The sequence below is a fragment of the Entelurus aequoreus genome, linkage group LG17 (genome assembly GCF_033978785.1).
Source record: "Entelurus aequoreus isolate RoL-2023_Sb linkage group LG17, RoL_Eaeq_v1.1, whole genome shotgun sequence".
NCBI lineage: Eukaryota > Metazoa > Chordata > Actinopteri > Syngnathiformes > Syngnathidae > Entelurus > Entelurus aequoreus.
The window spans coordinates 37785705-37805565 of NC_084747.1; the positions used below are offsets into that span (position 1 = coordinate 37785705).

At 40.2% G+C, this 19861-nt stretch overlaps 1 protein-coding gene across 2 annotated transcripts in view; it reads left to right on the forward strand.

The window, feature by feature from the left end:
• The first annotated feature begins 1204 nt into the window (after window positions 1-1204).
• Window positions 1205-19861, forward strand: part of si:dkey-178e17.3 (somatomedin-B and thrombospondin type-1 domain-containing protein) — a 75995-nt gene continuing 57338 nt past the window's right edge. For both annotated transcript variants that reach the window (XM_062024235.1, XM_062024236.1), the window contains exon 1: window positions 1205-1907. In XM_062024235.1, the coding sequence (XP_061880219.1) occupies window positions 1634-1907 (274 nt within the window). In that variant the 5' untranslated portion in view covers window positions 1205-1633. The remainder of the gene's footprint in view (window positions 1908-19861) is intronic.

Genomic DNA, 19861 nt, shown 5'->3' on the forward strand with positions numbered 1-19861 from the left:
TATATATATATATATATATATATATATATATATATATATATATATATATATATATATATATATATATATATATATATATATATATATATATATATATATATACAGGGGCGTCACTAGCTTTTAAGGACAATTACAAAGTTTATGTGATAAATTTTTTTTTACAGCAACGAACAATTTACAGTCATGCTGTTGTTATGATAGAATATACAATCAATGATAACTAGCGCTAGCTATCCAAAAGGCTATAATTAGCACCTAAAGGTAATGCGCGTGCATGTGTTACGTACGTACCAGGTACTTACGTAACACATGCACATGTATATTATACACTACCGTTCAAAAGTTTTGGTTCACCCAAACAATTTTGTGGAATAGCCTTCATTTCTAAGAACAAGAATAGACTGTCGAGTTTCAGATGACAGTTCTCTTTTTCTGGCCATTTTGAGCGTTTAATTGACCCCACAAATGTGATACTCCAGAAACTCAATCTGCTCAAAGAAGGTCAGTTTTGTAGCTTCTGTAACGAGCTAAACTGTTTTCAGATGTGTGAACATAATTGCACAAGGGTTTTCTAATCATCAATTAGCCTTCTGAGCCAATGAGCAAACACATTGTACCATTAGAACACTGGAGTGATAGTTGCTGGAAATGGGCCTCTATACACCTATGTAGATATTGCACCAAAAACCAGACATTTGCAGCTAGAATAGTCATTTACCACATTAGCAATGTATAGAGTGTATTTCTTTCAAGTTAAGACTAGTTTAAAGTTATCTTCATTGAAAAGTACAGTGCTTTTCCTTCAAAAATAAGGACATTTCAATGTGACCCCAAACTTTTGAATAGTAGTGTATACATATACATATATATATATATATATATATATATATATATATATATATATATATATATATATATATATATATATATATATTTTTTTTTAAATTTATTTTAATTTTTTATTTTATTACACATATAAATAAAAGAAGTACTTGAATTATTAGGCTATCCAGTAGATGGCAGTATTGTCTTGTTTAAGAATGTCACAACATTGCTGTATACGGCAGACGAACTGCTTTACGTAGACGAAAACGTGACTGCTGCTGTTGTCATGTGTTGTTACCGCGCTGGGAGGACGTTGATGAAACTGCCTAACAATAAACCCACATAAGAAACCAAGAACTCGCCCTCGATCATTCTACAGTTATAACGTGATTGGGCAGGCACGCTGTTTATATCTTGTGGAAGCGGACGTGAAAACAGACTGTCGCCGCTGTCCCCACTCAGGTCCGCATGGAGCTGGAGGCCAGCTCCGGCTGAATTCCGGGAGATTTTCGGGAGAAAATTTCTTCCGGGAGGTTTTCAGGAGAGGCGCTTGGCAGGAGTGGTGGTCTAACAGGCTATAGAAGGAGAGAAAGGGGGAGGTTGGTACAGTAAAAAAGTGTGTGAAGTCAGCAGGAGCTCCACGGGGCGTGTCCCTGCACCGGCTCTTAGGGCAGAGTGGCTGCACTTCCACACATCCCGGAGCAGGACCATGCCGTGCACGGCTTGATTGTAGCCTAGAATAAACACAACTACTTATTTAGAACTATTCCAAAAAAAAAAAACTGATTGAAGATACAGCAGATTTGTCATGCGTGCACGCGGATGGATCCCGTCCGCGCGTCCGGGCTTCGTCTTGCTGTGCGGTTATTTCTCCATCCTGTGCGGCGTGATGGTGATGATGATGATGATGGTGCATCAAGCCGAGGCTGGCTGCAGGGACCGGGAGAGTCCCAACTGCTGCACCGGCAGAAACAACGACTGCTTCGAGCACACCAGGAGGAAGACGGCGTGCTACTGCGACACGTACTGTCAGAGGACTGGAGACTGCTGCGAGGACTACCAGAGTGTCTGCCAAATATCTGGTGAGTCACTAAATCTCTTTTCGCCGTCGATTCCAAACTGTGGTACGCAGAATAACACCCAGATATTTATTTGGTCATACAAAATACAATTCTACTCGAGTTGGTGGTTTTCAACTGGTGTGTCCGACCTTTTGCCTGGAGCTGGGACGTTTGTGAACGAGTCGAGTCTTTTGAATTACTCTTTTTTTGAGTCAGTCAGTCAATCAAAGTTGACTTACATAGCCCTTAATCCAATGGTTCTTAACCTTGTTGGAGGTACCGAACCCCACCAGTTTCATATGCGCATTCACCGAACCCTTCTTTAGTGAAAAATACAATTTTTATTTTTTTTCAAATTCAAGACAAAGTTATATGTTTTTGGTAACACTTTAGTATGGAGAACATATTCTAAGTAACAAAGACTTAATTTAGAGTGTTTTCGACACTAGGGGAACATATTGTAAGTAACAAAGACTTATTCTAATTTAGAGTTATTTGGTTAGGGTTAGGGTTAGGGCCAGGGTTAGAGGGTTAGGGTTATAATAAGGCCATGCAGATTAAGGCATTAATAAGTACTTAATAATGACTAGTTAAGAGCCAATATGTTACTAATAATAATAATAATAATAATACCTGGGATTTATATAGCGCTTTTCTAAGTACCCAAAGTCGCTTTACATGTTTTTCTGAACCCATCAATCATTCACACCTGGTGGTGGTAAGCTACTTTCGTAGCCACAGCTGCCCTGGGGTAGACTGACGGAAGCGTGGCTGCAATTTGCACCTACGGCCCCTCCGATCACCACCTATCATTCATCATTCAGTTCACCGGTGTGAGCGGCACCGGGGGCAAAGGGTGAAGTGTCCTGCCCAAGGACACAACGGCAGCGATTTTTAGATGGTAAGAGGCGGGGAGCGAACCTGCAACCCTCAAGTTTCTGGCACGGTTGCTCTACCCACTACACCACGTCGCCCCTTATTTGCAAGTTAATAAGAAACTAATTAATGGTGAATATGTTCCCCATACTAAAGTGTTACCATGTTTTTTTTACTGGTGCACAAAATTAACCGTGCAGGAACATCACCTTGTTCAAACAACAAAACCAACACAGTGCATGAACTCACAACAAATTACACACCTGCAAATCAGTCTGACTTCTGCTGTTGCCGTATCCGTAATACGCCGATAGGGAGAAGTTTTTATTTACACGATGAGTCGGGTGTGTCTTGACCTCCGCCGAACACCTGAGCCCGACTCACTGAACCCCTAGGGTTCGATCGAACCCAGGTTAAGAACCACTGCCTTAATCACACATTTGTCAGTAAATAAATTGTAAATGGGTTGTACTTGTATAGCGCTTTTCTACCTTTCTAAGGAACTCAAAGCGCTTTGACACTATTTCCACATTCACCCATTCACACACACATATTCACACACTGATGGCGGGAGCTGCCATGCACGGCGCTAACCAGGACCCATCAGGAGCAAGGGTGAAGTGTCTTGCTCAAGGACACAACAGACGTGTCTAGGTTGGTAGAAGGTGGGGATTGAACCAATAACCCTCAGATTGCTGGCACGGCCACTCTCCCAACTTCGCCACGCTGTCCCATTGTCAGTGAAAAATGAGTCACTTGCATACACGAGTCGTTCTATTTGCAAGCTTATTAAATTACAACATTGTAAAGGGACAAGCGGTAGGAGATGGATGGATGGATGTATTTGAGTCCAATTAAAGGGGAACTGCACTTTTTTTGGAATGGTGCCTTTCATTCACAATCCTTACGTAAGACAAGCAATTTTTATTTTTGGTATAAATTCTAACTAGAAAATAAATGCTAGCATAAGTCTGCCTATATAAAGCCCTTCCAAAAACATAAACACTTCCATCAACATGCTGTAAGTATATACTGTACGTAATGTAAAGTTAAAGTACCACTGATGGTAACACACACACTAGGTGTGGTGAAATTACTCTCTGCGTTTGACCCATCCCCTTGTTACACCCCCTGGGAGGGGAGGGGAGCAGTGAGCAGCAGCGGTGGCCGCGCTCGGGAATCATTTTGGTGATTTAACCCCCAATTCCAACCCTTGAGTGCCAAGCAGGGAGGTAATGGGTCCCATTTTTATAGTCTTTGGTATGACTCGGGCGGGGTTTGAACTCACGACCTACCGATCTCAGGGCGGACACTCTAACCACAAGGCCACTGAACAGGTAACAACTGGCCCATTCATAACAATGTTCCATTTACGTATTTTTTTTAACGGATCATTTTAAGCATACGGCGGCACATTAATTTCACAATCGCAACATCACGGATTGTTACTCACTGCAGACTTTGTGAAAGCTAACAAACATAATTAAACATCACTTACTGTACAATGTCTGCTCTCACTTGGATGTCAACTGTTAGGATTTTGAATTATTCCCATTTTGATGAAGAATGACTCATAATGTCCCTCGTGGATCAATAAAGTTTGTCTAAGTCTAAGTCTAATCCTTGCGAAGAAAAAAGGTGGTGGAACGAGGCGTCTTGCGGGTCTTTTTCGCCATTCCCGTTGACCAACTTCTCAGTGTATGCACACGTCATTTTACTATCCAGGTGAGAGACATGATTTATAATCTTGAATAAACTTTCATCAGCTCTAGGTGAGAAAAACAGCTCATGTCAACACACAGCAGCATTAGGAAGTCTCCTCTCTCTGATCAATGTGCCGCTAATTGTGGGTCCTTAACATTAGCACTTATAATAACAGTATCGCTAATACTTGGTTAATATTCAGGTCACAAAAAAAACCTACAAAAAATCAACAACCCCCATCTCCCTTCCCTCCTCACGATTTCACTCAACAATGCAAAAATATCACCTATTTTACAAATAATTGTGTTCTTCTTCGCGACGGCCGCATGCACGTCTGTTCGAGTGTAATAGAAGCCAGTCTATTTCAAGTAAAGTGCTGGCGATCCGGGAGACTGCCTGTGTTTTAGCTCAATAGTAGTACGCTGGTCTTTCACACGGGCGCTGTGGGTTTGAGCAGAGGGGGGGGGGGGAAAGCAGCAGGGAGAGAGAAAGAGAGCACACAATTGCTAGACGAGGCTGAGCAGTTTGTGATTGACAGCCAAGAACACCAACCATTGCATCCCACCATCAAAATCCCGGTCCCTGTTTTGGTGAGGCCTTTGGGCTTCAGCCTAGGTAAGTCTGTGCATTGGTCACGTAAATGGTGCTTTTTGGATGCTTATTTATTGGGTTTTATGGTAAGAATAGACGCAATAGACTAAGGTTGTACGGTATACCGGTATTAATATAGTACCGCGATACTAATGAATCATTTTCGATACAATACCGCCTCTGAAACGTACCAGTCCCGCACCCCCCCGCGCCCGCGTCGTCGTCACGTCGTGTCATTGCTGGTTTACGAGCAGACGAGCATGTTCGGCGGCACACAATCACAGAGTACTTACAAACAGACAATGTGTATAGACAGAAAAGGGAGAACGGACGCATTTTGGCCTAAAAACGAACGATAAAGGTGAAGTTATAACACTGAAACGCCCTCAGCAAGAGGTGCTTTAAGACACTGCTTTAAGACGTCCATCCGCCGTCGGCAGTGTTTTAGCTACTTCTAAATCACTAATCCTGGTCTCCATGGCGACAAATAAAGTGAGTTTCTTACAAGTATCATCCCTGCAGGACGAGCAATAGCTAAACATGCTTCACTACACACCGTAGCTCACCGGCGTCAAAATGTAAACAAACGCCATTGGTGGATCTACACCTAACATCCACTGTAATGATATCAAGTACAGGCACGTAACTCGTCGATACTACTATGATTACGTCGATATTTTCTGGCATCACATCTTCTTTCGTTTTAAAAACAATCATATTATGTTTATAAACTCAGGAAATACGTCCCTGGACACATGAGGACTTTGAATATGACCAATGTATGATCCTGTAACGACTTCGTATCGGATTGATACCCAAATTTGTGGTATCATCCAAAACTAATGTAAAGTATCAAACAACAGAAGAATAAGTGATTATTACATTTTAACAGAAGTGTAGACAGAACATGTTAAAAGAGAAAGTAAGCAGATATTAACAGTAAATGAACAAGTAGATTAATAATTCATTTTCTACCACTTGTCCTTAATAATGTTGACAAAATAATAGAATGATACATGACACAATATGTTACTGCATACATTAGCAGACTAATTAGGAGTCTTTGTTTGTTTACTTACTACTAAAAGACAAGTTGTCGTATGTTCACTATTTTATTTAAGGACTAAATTGCAATAAGAAACACATGTTTAATGTACCCTAAGATTTTTGGTTAAAATAATAATTTACCAGTTACTGTAGAATGCATAAAAAAAAGACACATGTGTTCTTGTCTCTCATAAGGAATGTGGAGTATAGGCAAAATCCCCAAACGAGTTCAGTTCCCCTTTAAGACTTAAGCAACGCATTCACACTGCATTAGCCCCTGATGTGACCTTTATCTGATTTTCCTTTAATGTTAGCGTGAATTATTTGGCTATTTTTCTAATTCATATGCGGTAATAAAGCAAATTTTTAATAATGGGTCGCATTCATCTGTTTTAAACCATCACAATTATTTGCCAAATCAGACATTAGAAAAGAAATGGTGAGAAAACGGTCAGTAGTGAAGTCATGACTCTGACTTCTCACCCACATCGCAATAAATGCCCCACAGAGTGCCACAGACACAATTCTAATATCAATTCTAATACTTGGCAAAGTAATTGGTGAAGAAAATGTTGACTCCGGTTCCACAAAATTCTTGAAATTGCCACAAATGTGTCCGGACTGAAACCTAAACGAGAGACCAAGTCAAGGCTCAGAAAGTTTTGCTGTTCATTTGTTGGCTACAACACTTTATTGTCATCCAACACCAGAGCATGACGGAAATTCAGGTGGCTACTCTGTTAGGTACATTTAAAATACAAGACAAACAATAAATAACATGTTAAAAATAAATACCAGTAAGAGCATCAGTGATACCGTGAAAAACAGAGTAAGCTATTTGGACTGATTCGATATCCTGATGGCCCATGGGTAAAACCTTTTTTAAACTATTTTTGTCTTGCTCTTGTGTGACCAAAATCTGCCAAGCAAATTATTACTGAGGTTTTACTTAGTGTAAAAAGTTTGACAGTGATCCTTTAATTTAGATACCGTCCATTGTTGCTGGTCTTTTGGGACAAAGTAGACACATGTCTACTGAGCTCCTTAATGATGTTTGTTTTAGGTTCCTCTTAAACAAAGTTTTGTCTAGGGTCAGCTGACTCTTCAGAGTGTAATTCCCAACTTTCTTTAACTTAACTACTTTGACCCATGACCCTCACATTTAAGCTTCAAAATGCACAGACTCGACCTGACAACAAGACTAAACCTAAACCCTGAACAACAAGCCAGTCTGGCATTTTCATAAGAAAATGTATGCAATAAAGTTTTGACAATAGATCTGAAGCAGCTCGAGGTAACCACGGAGATCAGTGATTCTCAAACTGTGGTACGTGTACGACTCGTGGCAGTAGTGGTACGACATGTTTAATTATTCTATATTTAAAGACAGTGTCACTGTGTGTAATGTTACAGTGGCCAAAAATATTAAATATACTTGTTAAAATAAACCTTTGCCTTGTTTTTAAAGAATACTTAGGCCTACTCGCTACTGTATTTTAATGTTGGTTATTAAGGTGTAAAGTTTTTTTCTCAGGTGATACTTTAAGAACCACTGATGTAGATCACAGGTGTCAAACTCAAGGCCAGGGGGAAATATCTGGCCCGCCACATCATTTTATGTGGCCTGCGAAAGCCTGGAAATGTTGTATCAATAAAGTAATTTTTCTTACTAAATGTATTCCTTTTTGCCATTTTGACAGAAATATATACATGTACTGCATGCAGTTGCATATCTTTTAAACTTTAATAATATTAAAACATTTCAAAAAAGTTATATTAACATACATACCAACATTTTTTTTTGTTAAATTCCAAATACATACCATATTTTTCAGACCATAATACACACCAAATTATAAAGCACTCTGCCAACGAGCGGGTCTAATTGCATACAAAAGGCGCATCAGATTATAAATCGATTTAAGGGGTCATATTATGATTTTTTTTTTTTACATTTAAAACATTTCCTTGTGGTCTACATAACATGTAATAGTGTTTTTTGCTCAAAATGTTGCTTAGATTATGTTTTACAAACCTTTTACAGCTGCTTTCTGATCGTCTTGAGGTGGGTGGTCTTATTTACGTAAATCCACTTCAACTGCGTCTTATCCCTGTCAGCCATGTTGTAGTTTTTAGCCGTTCCCTACCGATCTACTGACAGATATAAATTAGATCTGTACGCTACTTTGTATTATAAATGGCAACAGCGTAGGATGCATGTGCATGTACGAGCCAGTCTGCAGCGCAACAAGAGGATAGCGATAAATGAGTTTATTGATTACAGCGCATACTACAATGGCGGAAGTGCGCAAAGCACTTTGGGTTCATTTATTTATACAATATACTGTATAAATAATCTGGTGACGGTTGGCAAAGCGGCTCGTTATGAAGGAAGGCAAGATTTTTTTATAAATATCTCCACAATGCCTCCATGGTGTGATTTCAAATTTTCCGGACTTATGCAGATCCCAAATACGCAACAGCAGGTATCAATAGGTAAGGAAAGTTGGTTTTGCATAATAGGGTGAAACAAAACACCAGATAGTGTCCAACGCAATTGTTGGATATGAATTCAAACCATAACCAACCATGCATCACTATAGCTCTTGTCTCAAAGTAGGTGTACTGTCACGACCTGTCACATCACGCCCTGACTTATTTTTAGTTTTTTGCTGTTTTCCTGTGTGTAGTGTTTTTGTTCTTGTCTTGCGCTCCTATTTTAGTGGCTTTTTCCTGTTTTTTTGGTATTTTCCCGTAGCAGTTTCATGTCTTCCTTTGAGCGCTATTTTCCGCAAATGCTTTGTTTTAGCAATCAAAAATATTTCAGTTGTGTGGACGCTATCTTTCTTTGTGAGGACATTGTTGATTGTCATGTCATGTTCGGATGTCTCTGTTCCACACGCTGCAAGTCTTTGCTGTCGTCCAGCATTCTGTTTTTGTTTACTTTGCAGCCAGTTCAGTTTTTAGTTTCGTTTTGCGTAGCCTTCCCTAAGCTTCAATGCCTTTTCTTAGCGGCACTCTCCTTTTGTTTATTTTTTGCTTTACCTGCACGCTGCCTCCCGCTGACATTTGCATATTGGGATCACGACAAACTTTCGTCGTCGTTCCTGACATCTACAAAGCAATTAACTACCTGCTGCCACCTACTGATATGGAAGAGTATTACACGGTTACTCTGCCGAGCTCTAGACAGCACAGACACTCAGCAACGGCACATTATTTGCGTTATTTATAACTACTGGTTTGCAAAAAATAATTTTAACCCAGCTAGGTGAAATTACATAATCTCCCACGGCACACCAGACTGTATCTCACGGTACACTAGTTATAAGACTAGTGTGCCGCGGCACAGTGGTTGAAAAACACTGCCTCAGATAAGCGGAAGAAGATGGATGGATGGCGGTTTCATTTACAATTTGGGCTATCCTACACATATTATCTAAACAAAGATGTGTTTTAAATGTAGAACAAAACCATCATATGTCCCCTTTAAATTGATGAGGGAATATGCGCAAGGTCAGATTTGAGTAAGAGTGCCAACATTTTAGAGTTGCTCCACCTAGATTGCACATCTTGGATAAAATAATACAGTGACAGACTTGGAGTGGACAATAGGGCACTGCATGAGTAAAGAGTGTTTTGATGTGGCACTGCCCTCCTTGTTATACATTGACACCACATGACACCACATTGCACTCAATGCATGTGATCGAGAAGCTGCAGCAGCGCAGTTGTGAAAAGTCCAAAACTGGTCCAAATAAAAGTTTGGGGTTGTAAGGCTGCACTCATTGTGCTGGCTGATGCTATATAAGGAGTAAGGAGGGCACGGGCGCCATGGAAACACACAACCAAAGATGGTTAGGATAACCAGCAGGCAGGAAGCACTCTTAACTTGTGGAGTGTGTGTGGAAATATCTCAAGATGACTTGTGTGCTTGTGTTTGGTGTCTTAAGTGCTCACTAACAAGCACCTGCAGGGAACAATAGAGGCTAGAAAAAGCTCTTAAAACACTGGCGAGCCCTTTCTTTAAGTAAACAAACTTCATGCATTCCTTGAATCGTGTACTAAAGTCAGGAACAATATGTCACACGAGGGTTCCTGTTACTATGTGTTGGTTGGTGTTTGTAAGAAAGTTGTTGGCTTAGAACGTACGGTTCATTCATTCATTCATGTATTTATTTGACAGGGACAGTAGAATTAAACATTGCTACCCATAGGTAACCGATGTCAAAGTACATAAGACGTATAGCCACAGGCTAATTTGCAACCCTTGTCCCTGGTTAGGCTTTTAAAAAAAGATGAGAGAAGTGTAAAACACATACAAAAGGATTAACACAAGTACAAAAATAAAAACACATTGAAAATAATTGGCCTCTTTTGTCCATACTACATCCAGTTCTAGCGCTCACACTTAGGATTTTTCTTAAGCCACTTTTTCAGTTTTGTGGAGAAAAGTTAAATGTCCGAGTGTGACTTTAACTCCAGTGGCAAAGAGTTCCACAGATGTGAGGCCTTCACTGAGAACACAGACCAATGGGAGATGGGGGGGGGGGGGGGGGGGGGGGGGGGAGTTTGAGGTGGGCGGGGACCGGGGGGGTGGTGTGGTGGTAGCGGGGGTGTATATTGTAGCCCGGAAGAGTTAGGGCTGCAAGGGATTCTGGGTATTGTTCTGTTGTGTTTATGTTGTGTTACGGTGCGGATGTTCTCCCGAAGTGTGTTTGTCATTCTTGTTTGGTGTGGGTTCACAGTGTGGCGCATATTTGTAACAGTGTTAAAGTTGTTTATACGTCCACCCTCAGTGTGACCTGTATGGCTGTTGATCAAGTATGTCTTGCAGTCACTTACGTGTGTCTGAAGAAGCCGCATTCAACATGTGTCTGGGCCGGCACGCTGTTTGTATGTAGAAAAAGCGGACGCGACGACAGGTTGTAGAGGACGCTAAAGGCAGTGCCATCATGGCACGCCCTCAATATTGTTGTCCTGGTGAAAATCGGGAGAAATTCGGGAGAATAGCACTGAAATTCGAAAGTCTCCCGGAAAAATTGGGAGGGTTGGCAAGTATGGGTCCTGCACCTTTTCACTCCAGTCCGCTCGAGTCTGCACATCTTCACTACTGTATCTTTGTATTTCTTGACACATCACATCAGGGGCTAATCCATTAAGACACTTAAAAATAGCTTTTAAAAATAAGAAATTTATAAAATTATCAAAAGTCATCATGTTATATTCCATCCATCCATCCATCTTCTTCCGCTTATCCGAAGTCGGGTCGCGGGGGCAGCAGCCTAAGCAGGGAAGCCCAGACTTCCCTCTCCCCAGCCACTTCGTCTAGCTCTTCCCGGGGGATCCCAAGGCGTTCCCAGGCCAGCCGGGAGACATAGTCTTCCCAACGTGTCCTGTTATATTTTTGAGTAGTATGTCAGTGATGATGTTTCATTGGTTTTTGGTCAAACAGCTTTAGTGTTTGTTTATATAATGACAAGAGAGGCTTCACTACACATCTCGTGGCCTGTCCCCATACAATGAACTGTTTAATTACTCTTTTTAAAATATTAGACACTGCTGGTCATTGGCAGTATTATGTCACAGCGAGCCAGAGGGAGAGAACTGCCTCCTATCAATAAATCTGTGTGTGTTTATTTACGTGTTTTTGTGTGCATGAAACTAAAAACTAACAGCATAAGCTCACCCCGGGTCAATGTTAAGCCATCATCATCATCAGTGTACTGTAGCTCTATGAATAGCAGCTGCTTCCTCAGGTCAGCTAATGTCTGCCATGTGCATGCACTCGCAATTGCATGTCACAGTGGACTCGTCGTGATGCTATACACAAAGACACACATACTCAAACACAATATTGTAAGCCACAACAGCATCGCTTTATAATATACTATATAGATCATGCTCGACAGCCCAGATAGTATTTATTCATTCATTGTTATGGTTCTCAAACTTATATTTCTCATGTTATCTTCATTTTGTACTTGATTAAACACTTATTTAAACCGTTACTTTTTGCATTGCCCCTTTTCAACGGATTATCCATTAAAATCTTCAAAAGATTTATTGTTAAAAATAAATTAAATCAATTATTAGTATTCTCAGTGACAGGCTGTGCGTTTCCCACCTAGGCCTTCAGTGATGTCCTGTGTCCAATGATTACCTCTCAAAATACCATCATATATATATATATATATATATATATATATATATATATATATATATATATATATATATATATATATATATATATATATATATATATATATATATATATATATATATATGTATATGTATATAAGGTATATTTGAAATAGGGACTTTGAAATAGGGACATATACAGAAACATAGCATCATAGTGTTTGTAGCCAAAGCTAATTTACAACACACTCCCCAACAACAACAACACAGATCTAACATCATTAAAATAGGAAAATAAAAAGAATGAGGCAAAGAGAGTCGATAATAATGATAATAGTAATAATACAGACTAAGTGCAAACTAGATAAAAGCCAATATTAATAACATAGACAAAGTGCAAACTAGATAAGAATCAATTAGTAAAAATTTGTAAAAACTAAACATGGGAACACAATTGTTGCTCAACTAGCCACAATTTAGTTTGTTTTTTGAAAGGGACAAGTGCAGGTATACATTTCAAAGTGTCAGGTAGAGAGTTCCATAGTTGTGGTCCTTTTATTGAAAAGGCAGTCTGGGCAGAAGATGTTCTACGGAATGGAACGCAACAGTTGCCTTTTGACGTAGCTCGGGTGGTAGATCTGGTACCACTTCGCAGTCTTGTAATTGCCTTGCAGAGCAATTGGGGAGCAGATTTATTTAAGCATTTAAAAACCAGTTTGAATGTGTGTTAAAAAATAACATTGGTAAAACTTAAAATATTGTATTTGGTTAAAATTTGGCAATGATGATATCGTATACTCTTCTTGTCAAGGACTTTCAAGGTGCGGTTATAAAGACACTCAATGGTCTTGATTGGTGACTGGTGTGCCTGGGACCATGTAGTTAAGCCATAAGATATGTGTGGAAAGACTCATTGAATTCATAAAAGTAAAATCACAGCTGAGAGTTAAACAGTTTCTTATAATCTTAAAACAGCCTCGGTTTGCCTTCAGGGTTTTACACATTTTCTTAATGTGACTTTTTAAAATTCAGCTGATAGTCTATGATTATGCCCAAATATTTGACTTCAGGTACTTGTTCAATGAGCTCCTCATTAATTTGTATATTCAGAAGGTTTGTTTGAGGTAGCTTTTTTATGGAGAAGCAGACAGAGTTTGTCTTTTTAGTGTTTAGGGTTAAATAAGATATAAGATGATGCCAGCCAAGATGCTATTTTGTCTAATTTAGCATTTAACTTCTCAGCGACTAGAGTACAGGTCTTACCTGAGGTATATACGACTGTGTCATCCACATATATCTGTAGATCTATATCTATGCATACATCTGGTAGGTCATTGATGTATAGACTGAAGATGGTCCCAAGACACTACCCTGAGGTATCCCTGTTTCAATTTTGCGGAAGGAAGATCTCACATTGTTCACGGCCCTTTAAATATGACTCAAACCAGGACAATGACTGTTTAGATAAGTTGAATTTAGTTAGTTTTGAAATTAAAATGTCATGATTGACTGTATCAAATGCTTTTTTTTAAGTCTACAAATACTGCACCACATGACCATTGCTGGAGAAATACTTTACAGGCACACATTTACGCACTACTGAGCATTGAAACACCACCAACAGTGTACAAAACGTGTTATTTTCTGGCACATTTAAAAATCGATAAACCCGCATCAGCAATTAAAACATATCTTATGTGGTACTGTCAAAATAAAAATTGCAAAAAACATATTAAACGTGAAAAAATAAAGAAATTAAATATCTGAACTCACAATTTGTAGAACCCATTCGAGCTTCCGGGGTTGGTCAAAATCGTCTCACAAGATGTAGTTTCTCTTTAAATATCCTTCTTGAAAATGGCCTTGCAAATATATGTGTTGTGTTGTCTAATCATAAAAGATGCAGACGAGGCGTGAGTTCTTAAAGTTTACTCCACAGCATGCTCATCAAAAACCTCCAGCTGCTGGCATGGCTAAACAGGGTTACTGCGCATGCGCTTCACTACTGTGGCATGCTGGGTAATGGAGTTCTTATGTCACCTAGCTCATAACATAAATGATAAATGGGTTATACTTGTATAGCGCTTTTCTACCTTCAAGGTACTCAAAGCGCTTTGACAGTATTTCCACATTCACCCATTCACACACACATTCACACACTGATGGTGGGAGCTGCCATGCAAGGCGCTAACCAGCAGCCATCAGGAGCAAGGGTGAAGTGTCTTGCCCAAGGACACAACGGACGTGACTAGGATGGTAGAAGGTGGGGATTGAACCCCAGTAACCAGCAACCCTCCGATTGCTGGCACGGCCACTCTACCAACTTCGCCACGCCTGCCTTAGGCCAGCTAGAAGGCCTTATTGACAACAACTTGTGATCTGATTGGCTATCGCAACTGTCTGTCAAATGTTTGTGTCCGTTCACTGAACGGACGCCCGCACTGTTGATTCTGAAGGCCCCGGGGCAGATTTGGTACAGCATAAGCTAGCTGAATTCTGGTTGGATAAAAACTCTATAACCTAAAAACAACAGCGCTGGAAGGAGCGTAATATGCCATGAAGAGAATATTAATACTTTTAGATATTCAGGGAAAGTAAATAAAAAATTACTTTTATCTTTAATTATGATCATGATTTCTGTTTATGTTAGGGCCCTCAGTGTATTCTACATTTTATCGTTATTGTTATTATAATGAATATTACTGCTCAGTGAATAATTTTACAATCATAATCACATACATTCATATTGTATAGCCATTTTGTCACTTCAAAAACAACTGTAATAAAATAAACAATAAAAATAACAAAAAATAATGCATTTAATTTGCATAGCATTTAACAAGCATATCCGATTAGATGTTGTTTTTTAAACCAAGACCCCAAGATAATCCTACATAAATCTTGTCATAATATTTACATAAACATGTAAATTCATACAACAAACAGTATATACTGCACATTAATTAAAACATAGATCACAAAGCACTTTTGTCACAAAAAGTATGTGCCTGCTTAAAGATCAATAAAATAGAGGAAAAGTAGTATAGGTTTGGGAATAGATTAGTACGCCACATAAATCTACGTAAAGCGGCGTGGCGAAGTTGGTAGAGTGGCCGTGTCAGCAATCGGAGGGTTGCTGTTTACTGGGGATCAATCCCCACCTTCTACCATCTAGTCATGTCCGTTGTGTCCTTGGGCAAGACACTTCACCCTTGCTCCTGATGGCTGCTGGTTAGCGCCTTGCATGGCAGCTCCCGCCATCAGTGTGTGAATGTGTGTGTGAATGGGTGAATGTGGAAATACTGTCAAAGCGCTTTGAGTACCTTGAAGGTAGAAAAGCGCTATACAAGTATAACCCATTTATCATTTATTTATTTAAAGCACAACATATGTATTTATTTTTTGTTTGGAGACTATCCCAGCTGCATTCAGGCGGAAGGCGGGGTACACCCTGGACAAGTCCCCACCTTCTCGCGGGGCCAACACAGATAGACAGGCAAGGATTCACGCTCACATTCACACACTAGGCTAGTGTTTTTCAAACTTTTTTGAGCCAAGGCACATTTTTTGGGTTGAAAAAATGCGGAGGCACACCACCAGCAGAAATCATTAAAAAACGAAACTCAGTTGACAATAAAAAGTCGTTGTCACAATTGTTGGATATGACTTTAAACCACAACCAACCATGCATCACTATAGTTCTTGTCTCAAAGTAGGTGTACTGTCACGACCTGTCACATTACGCCGTGACTTATTTTTAGTTTTTTGCTGTTTTCCTGTGTGTAGTCTTTTAGTCATTGTCTTGTGCTCCTATTTTGGTGGCTTTTTCTTCCTTAGAGCGATATTTCCCGCATCTACTTTGTTTTATCAATCAAGAATATTTCAGTTGTTTTTATCCTTCTTTGTGGGGACATTGTTGATTGTCATGTCATGTTCGGATGTACATTGTGGACGCCTTCTTTGCTCCACAGTAAGTCTTTGCTGTCGTCCAGCATTCTGTTTTTGTTTACTTTGTAGCCAGTTCAGTTTTAGTTTCGTTCTGCATAGCCTTCCCTCAGCTTCAATGCCTTTTCTTAGGGGCACTCACCTTTTGTTTATTTTTGGTTTAAGCATTAGACACCTTTTTACCTGCACGTTGCCTCCCGCTGTTTCCGACATCCACAAAGCAATTAGCTACCGGCTGCCACCTACTGATACGGAAGAGTATTACACGGTTACTCTGCCAAGCTCTAGACAGCACAGCCACTCAAAAACAACACATAATTTGCAGACTATAATTACTGGTTTGGAAAAAAATATTTTTAACCCAAATAGGTGCCAGACTTGGCCTTAATACAAGTGGATCATAACGACAAAAATATTAATCTTATTCTTTGATCCAAACTTTGATGCGGATCATATACCTACAATACATTTAGGACATTTTGCTAAATTGCCCTGGCCATAACCTGCAGAAGTGTACATGACTTGCACAGATGGCAGGACAACCATGGAGGATAAACGATGGCCTTAAAGGAGGTCCGCACTCCACTGACCAGGCTCACTATAAAAGATGTGTGTTTACCAAGGTGGTCCATGTGTGAAGAACACTTTGACTTCCTGTGTGTGCAACCTGAGCACATGTTGACTCTACATGCAACCGGTGGCTTGGCTCCGTTCCACACTAAATTCAACCTGGACTTATCTGATTCCGAACATGCAGGTCTGCTTCGCATCAACTTCTGTCTGCCACGCTCGGTGATTAGCCTGCAGGTTGAGTGGCAAAATTACCATTCATAAATAAGTGTGCTTCAGTGTGTTTTTGAAAGAAATCAGCTAAAACTGTCTTGTCATTTATGGCAAAGGTGTTTGAAGGGAAGAACATGTGTATCTTACAACGTTGGAAAGGACAGCTGTTGGTTCCAGCTGGCCCGTTTAAGCTGTCTAGGTAATAACATCCACTCCACACCCAGGTCAAAGACAGAACATTTGGGATGGAAGACAGGAAAAGCAAGGAGTGAGCATCCAGGTCAGGCCATGACAACATACAGTTCCGGATGGGGGGGATGAGTGAGAGCAAACTTGTGGGGAAACTACCAGTCGCCACCTTTTTGGAGAAGAAACAAGCTGTGGACCAATTTCATCCCTGGATTTGCATGGTGAAAAAAATCCCACGTTTTAAAAACACATCCATTGATTTATTGATTGCAGCACGGTGGATAGTGCATGTGCCTCAAAATACGAAGGTCCTGGGTTCGATCCCCGGGCCTGGGGTCGTTCTGTGTGGAGTTTGCATGTTCTCCCTCGCTTCCTCCCACCTCCAAAGACATGCAATTGGGGTGAAGGCCTTGTTGAATTTTGGACAAATTTCCTTAAGTGGGACAATAAAGTATATCATATTGTTGTCCAGGGTGTACCCCGCCTTCCGCCTGAATGCAGCTGAAATATGCTCCAGCACCCCCCGCGACCCCATAAGGGACAAGCGGTAGAAAATGGATGGATGGATGGATATTGTATTGTAAAGGCTAGTCAAAGATCCTCGATATGACAAAGACCTACTACAAAAACGCTAGTCAAAGATCAATGATATGACGAGGACCTACGACAAAAAAACTAGTCAAAGATCTATGATATGACAAGAATTTACAACACAACCGTGATTCAAAGATCTTCGATATGACAAGGACCTACAACAAAAACGCTAGTCAAATATTTTCAATATTATAGTAGCACTCTGTTGTTTTTAGGGACCTACAACAAAAACAGGTGTATTGAAAATTTTCTGTTCAAGTAGTCTAACAAAATTGTCTTTCTTAGATTTATTTGAGAAGCTCAAACATCTCAAAAGGCACAGTTCACATTCACAGCTGGTGTGAAAGGGCAAGAGCGCAGAGTGAGAGATGTGTCATTCTTTAATACAATAAAAGCGGGAGGGAGGGAGTAACGTTTGTCACTGAACAAATGACCAAGCAGATGTTGGGGACTTCGAACAACCTTCAAAGACTAAAGCATTGTACATTCGTACATGAAGTTCTCTCAAGGCTACAGCATCATATGTTAGGTTTGATTCAAAGATTTAAAAAACAGTACATTAGATTATCCGCCTTCCGCCCGAATGCAGCTGAGATAGGCTCCAGCAACCCCCGCGAACCCAAAAGGGACAAGCGGTACAAAATAGATGGATGGATGGATGGATAGATTTGTTTCTGACTAAAACAATGTTTAAATGTTATACGATGGCATATAAATGTTTTTGAATTCACACTAGTCAAAGATAGTCAATTTTTTTTCATAACATGGTCACTACTGCCTAGTTTCTCTTGTTATATTCTTATTTTTACAGTTATATTTTTATTGTTATTGTTGTTTTTTATTTTTATTCTTATTGTTATATTTTCTATTGTATTTCCATTTATACCCCCATTATTTACTTTTTACTTTTTTAAATTCGATTTCAATTCTGTACACTGCTGCTGATGAGAAGAAAAAAAAAATCAGTCTTAGCCTGGGCCCCTGGAGAGGGGGTCCAGACTGAGGCCAAGGAAGAAGAAAAAACTCATAGCCATAACCCACATAAGCATGTGTGTAAGAGGGAAACATCAAACATCAAATAACACAAAGGACATTAAAGACATTAAAAGAGCAGAGCTGATGCAACCGACCATTTCTACATACAGCTACAGAAGTAAAAACAACAAAATAAAACAAAACATATACACTGTAGTGGCCTCTGGGGTAGTTCACGCCATCGTCTGCTGGGGTGGGGGGACGATGACCAGAGACAGGAGCAGAGCCAACAAAGCAACCAAGAGAGCCAACTCCACCCTCAGCCGCCCATTAACTCTCGGCCAGTGTCCAGTCTGCATGGATGAGCGAGGATGCGTCCAAGGAGACCGAAGTGTCCGATACCTGCTCATTCAGCCAAGACACTGTGAAGCTTGTCCGTCCCGGCGCTCGGCGCCAGCTCCGCAGCTCTGTTTCTTCATCCGAATCTCCTCCAGTCTCTCCAAACGGTCTCTGGTGTGGCATAGACCCAGCAGCTGGTCTCCACGGCCAAAAGGCTCCCGGGAGGCGGATCCAGAAGTTCACAAAAAGCACCGCAGAAGTCAAGAAAGTGCCACCCCTTGTCGCACAGTCCCAAAGGGTCCCAAAGGGTCCCGAACCAAAAAGCAAAAAAAGCAAAAACACATGAAAACAAGAGGGAAACATCAGGAAAACAAAAGGATGATACAAGAGCACCTAAAAGCGACAAACTGAGTTTCATCGTGGACATGTTGTGGACTACAACCGCTCCTACATAAATAAATAATGGCGGACTCAAGCAAAGCGTTTTTGGTAAGCCTTCACCATATATAGATATTTTTCGCTGATGTCACAATTGCGAAAATTGTCACAATTGGGGCAAATTCCAAACAGCTCGTTTGGAGGAAGTATAAAGGAAGGAAATATTGTTTTATAAATATCTGCACAGTGCCTCCATCCCAGCAGGCACAAGACATTGAAACAACGTTAACAACTTGTTGAATTAGGTCCTGATGTTGAGCAACTTAAACCTAACGTTGAAACAACAGGCTTTTTGTCGACGTTTAGTCACGGTTGGGTTCTGACTTTGATTTAACCATTGAATTTCGGTAATT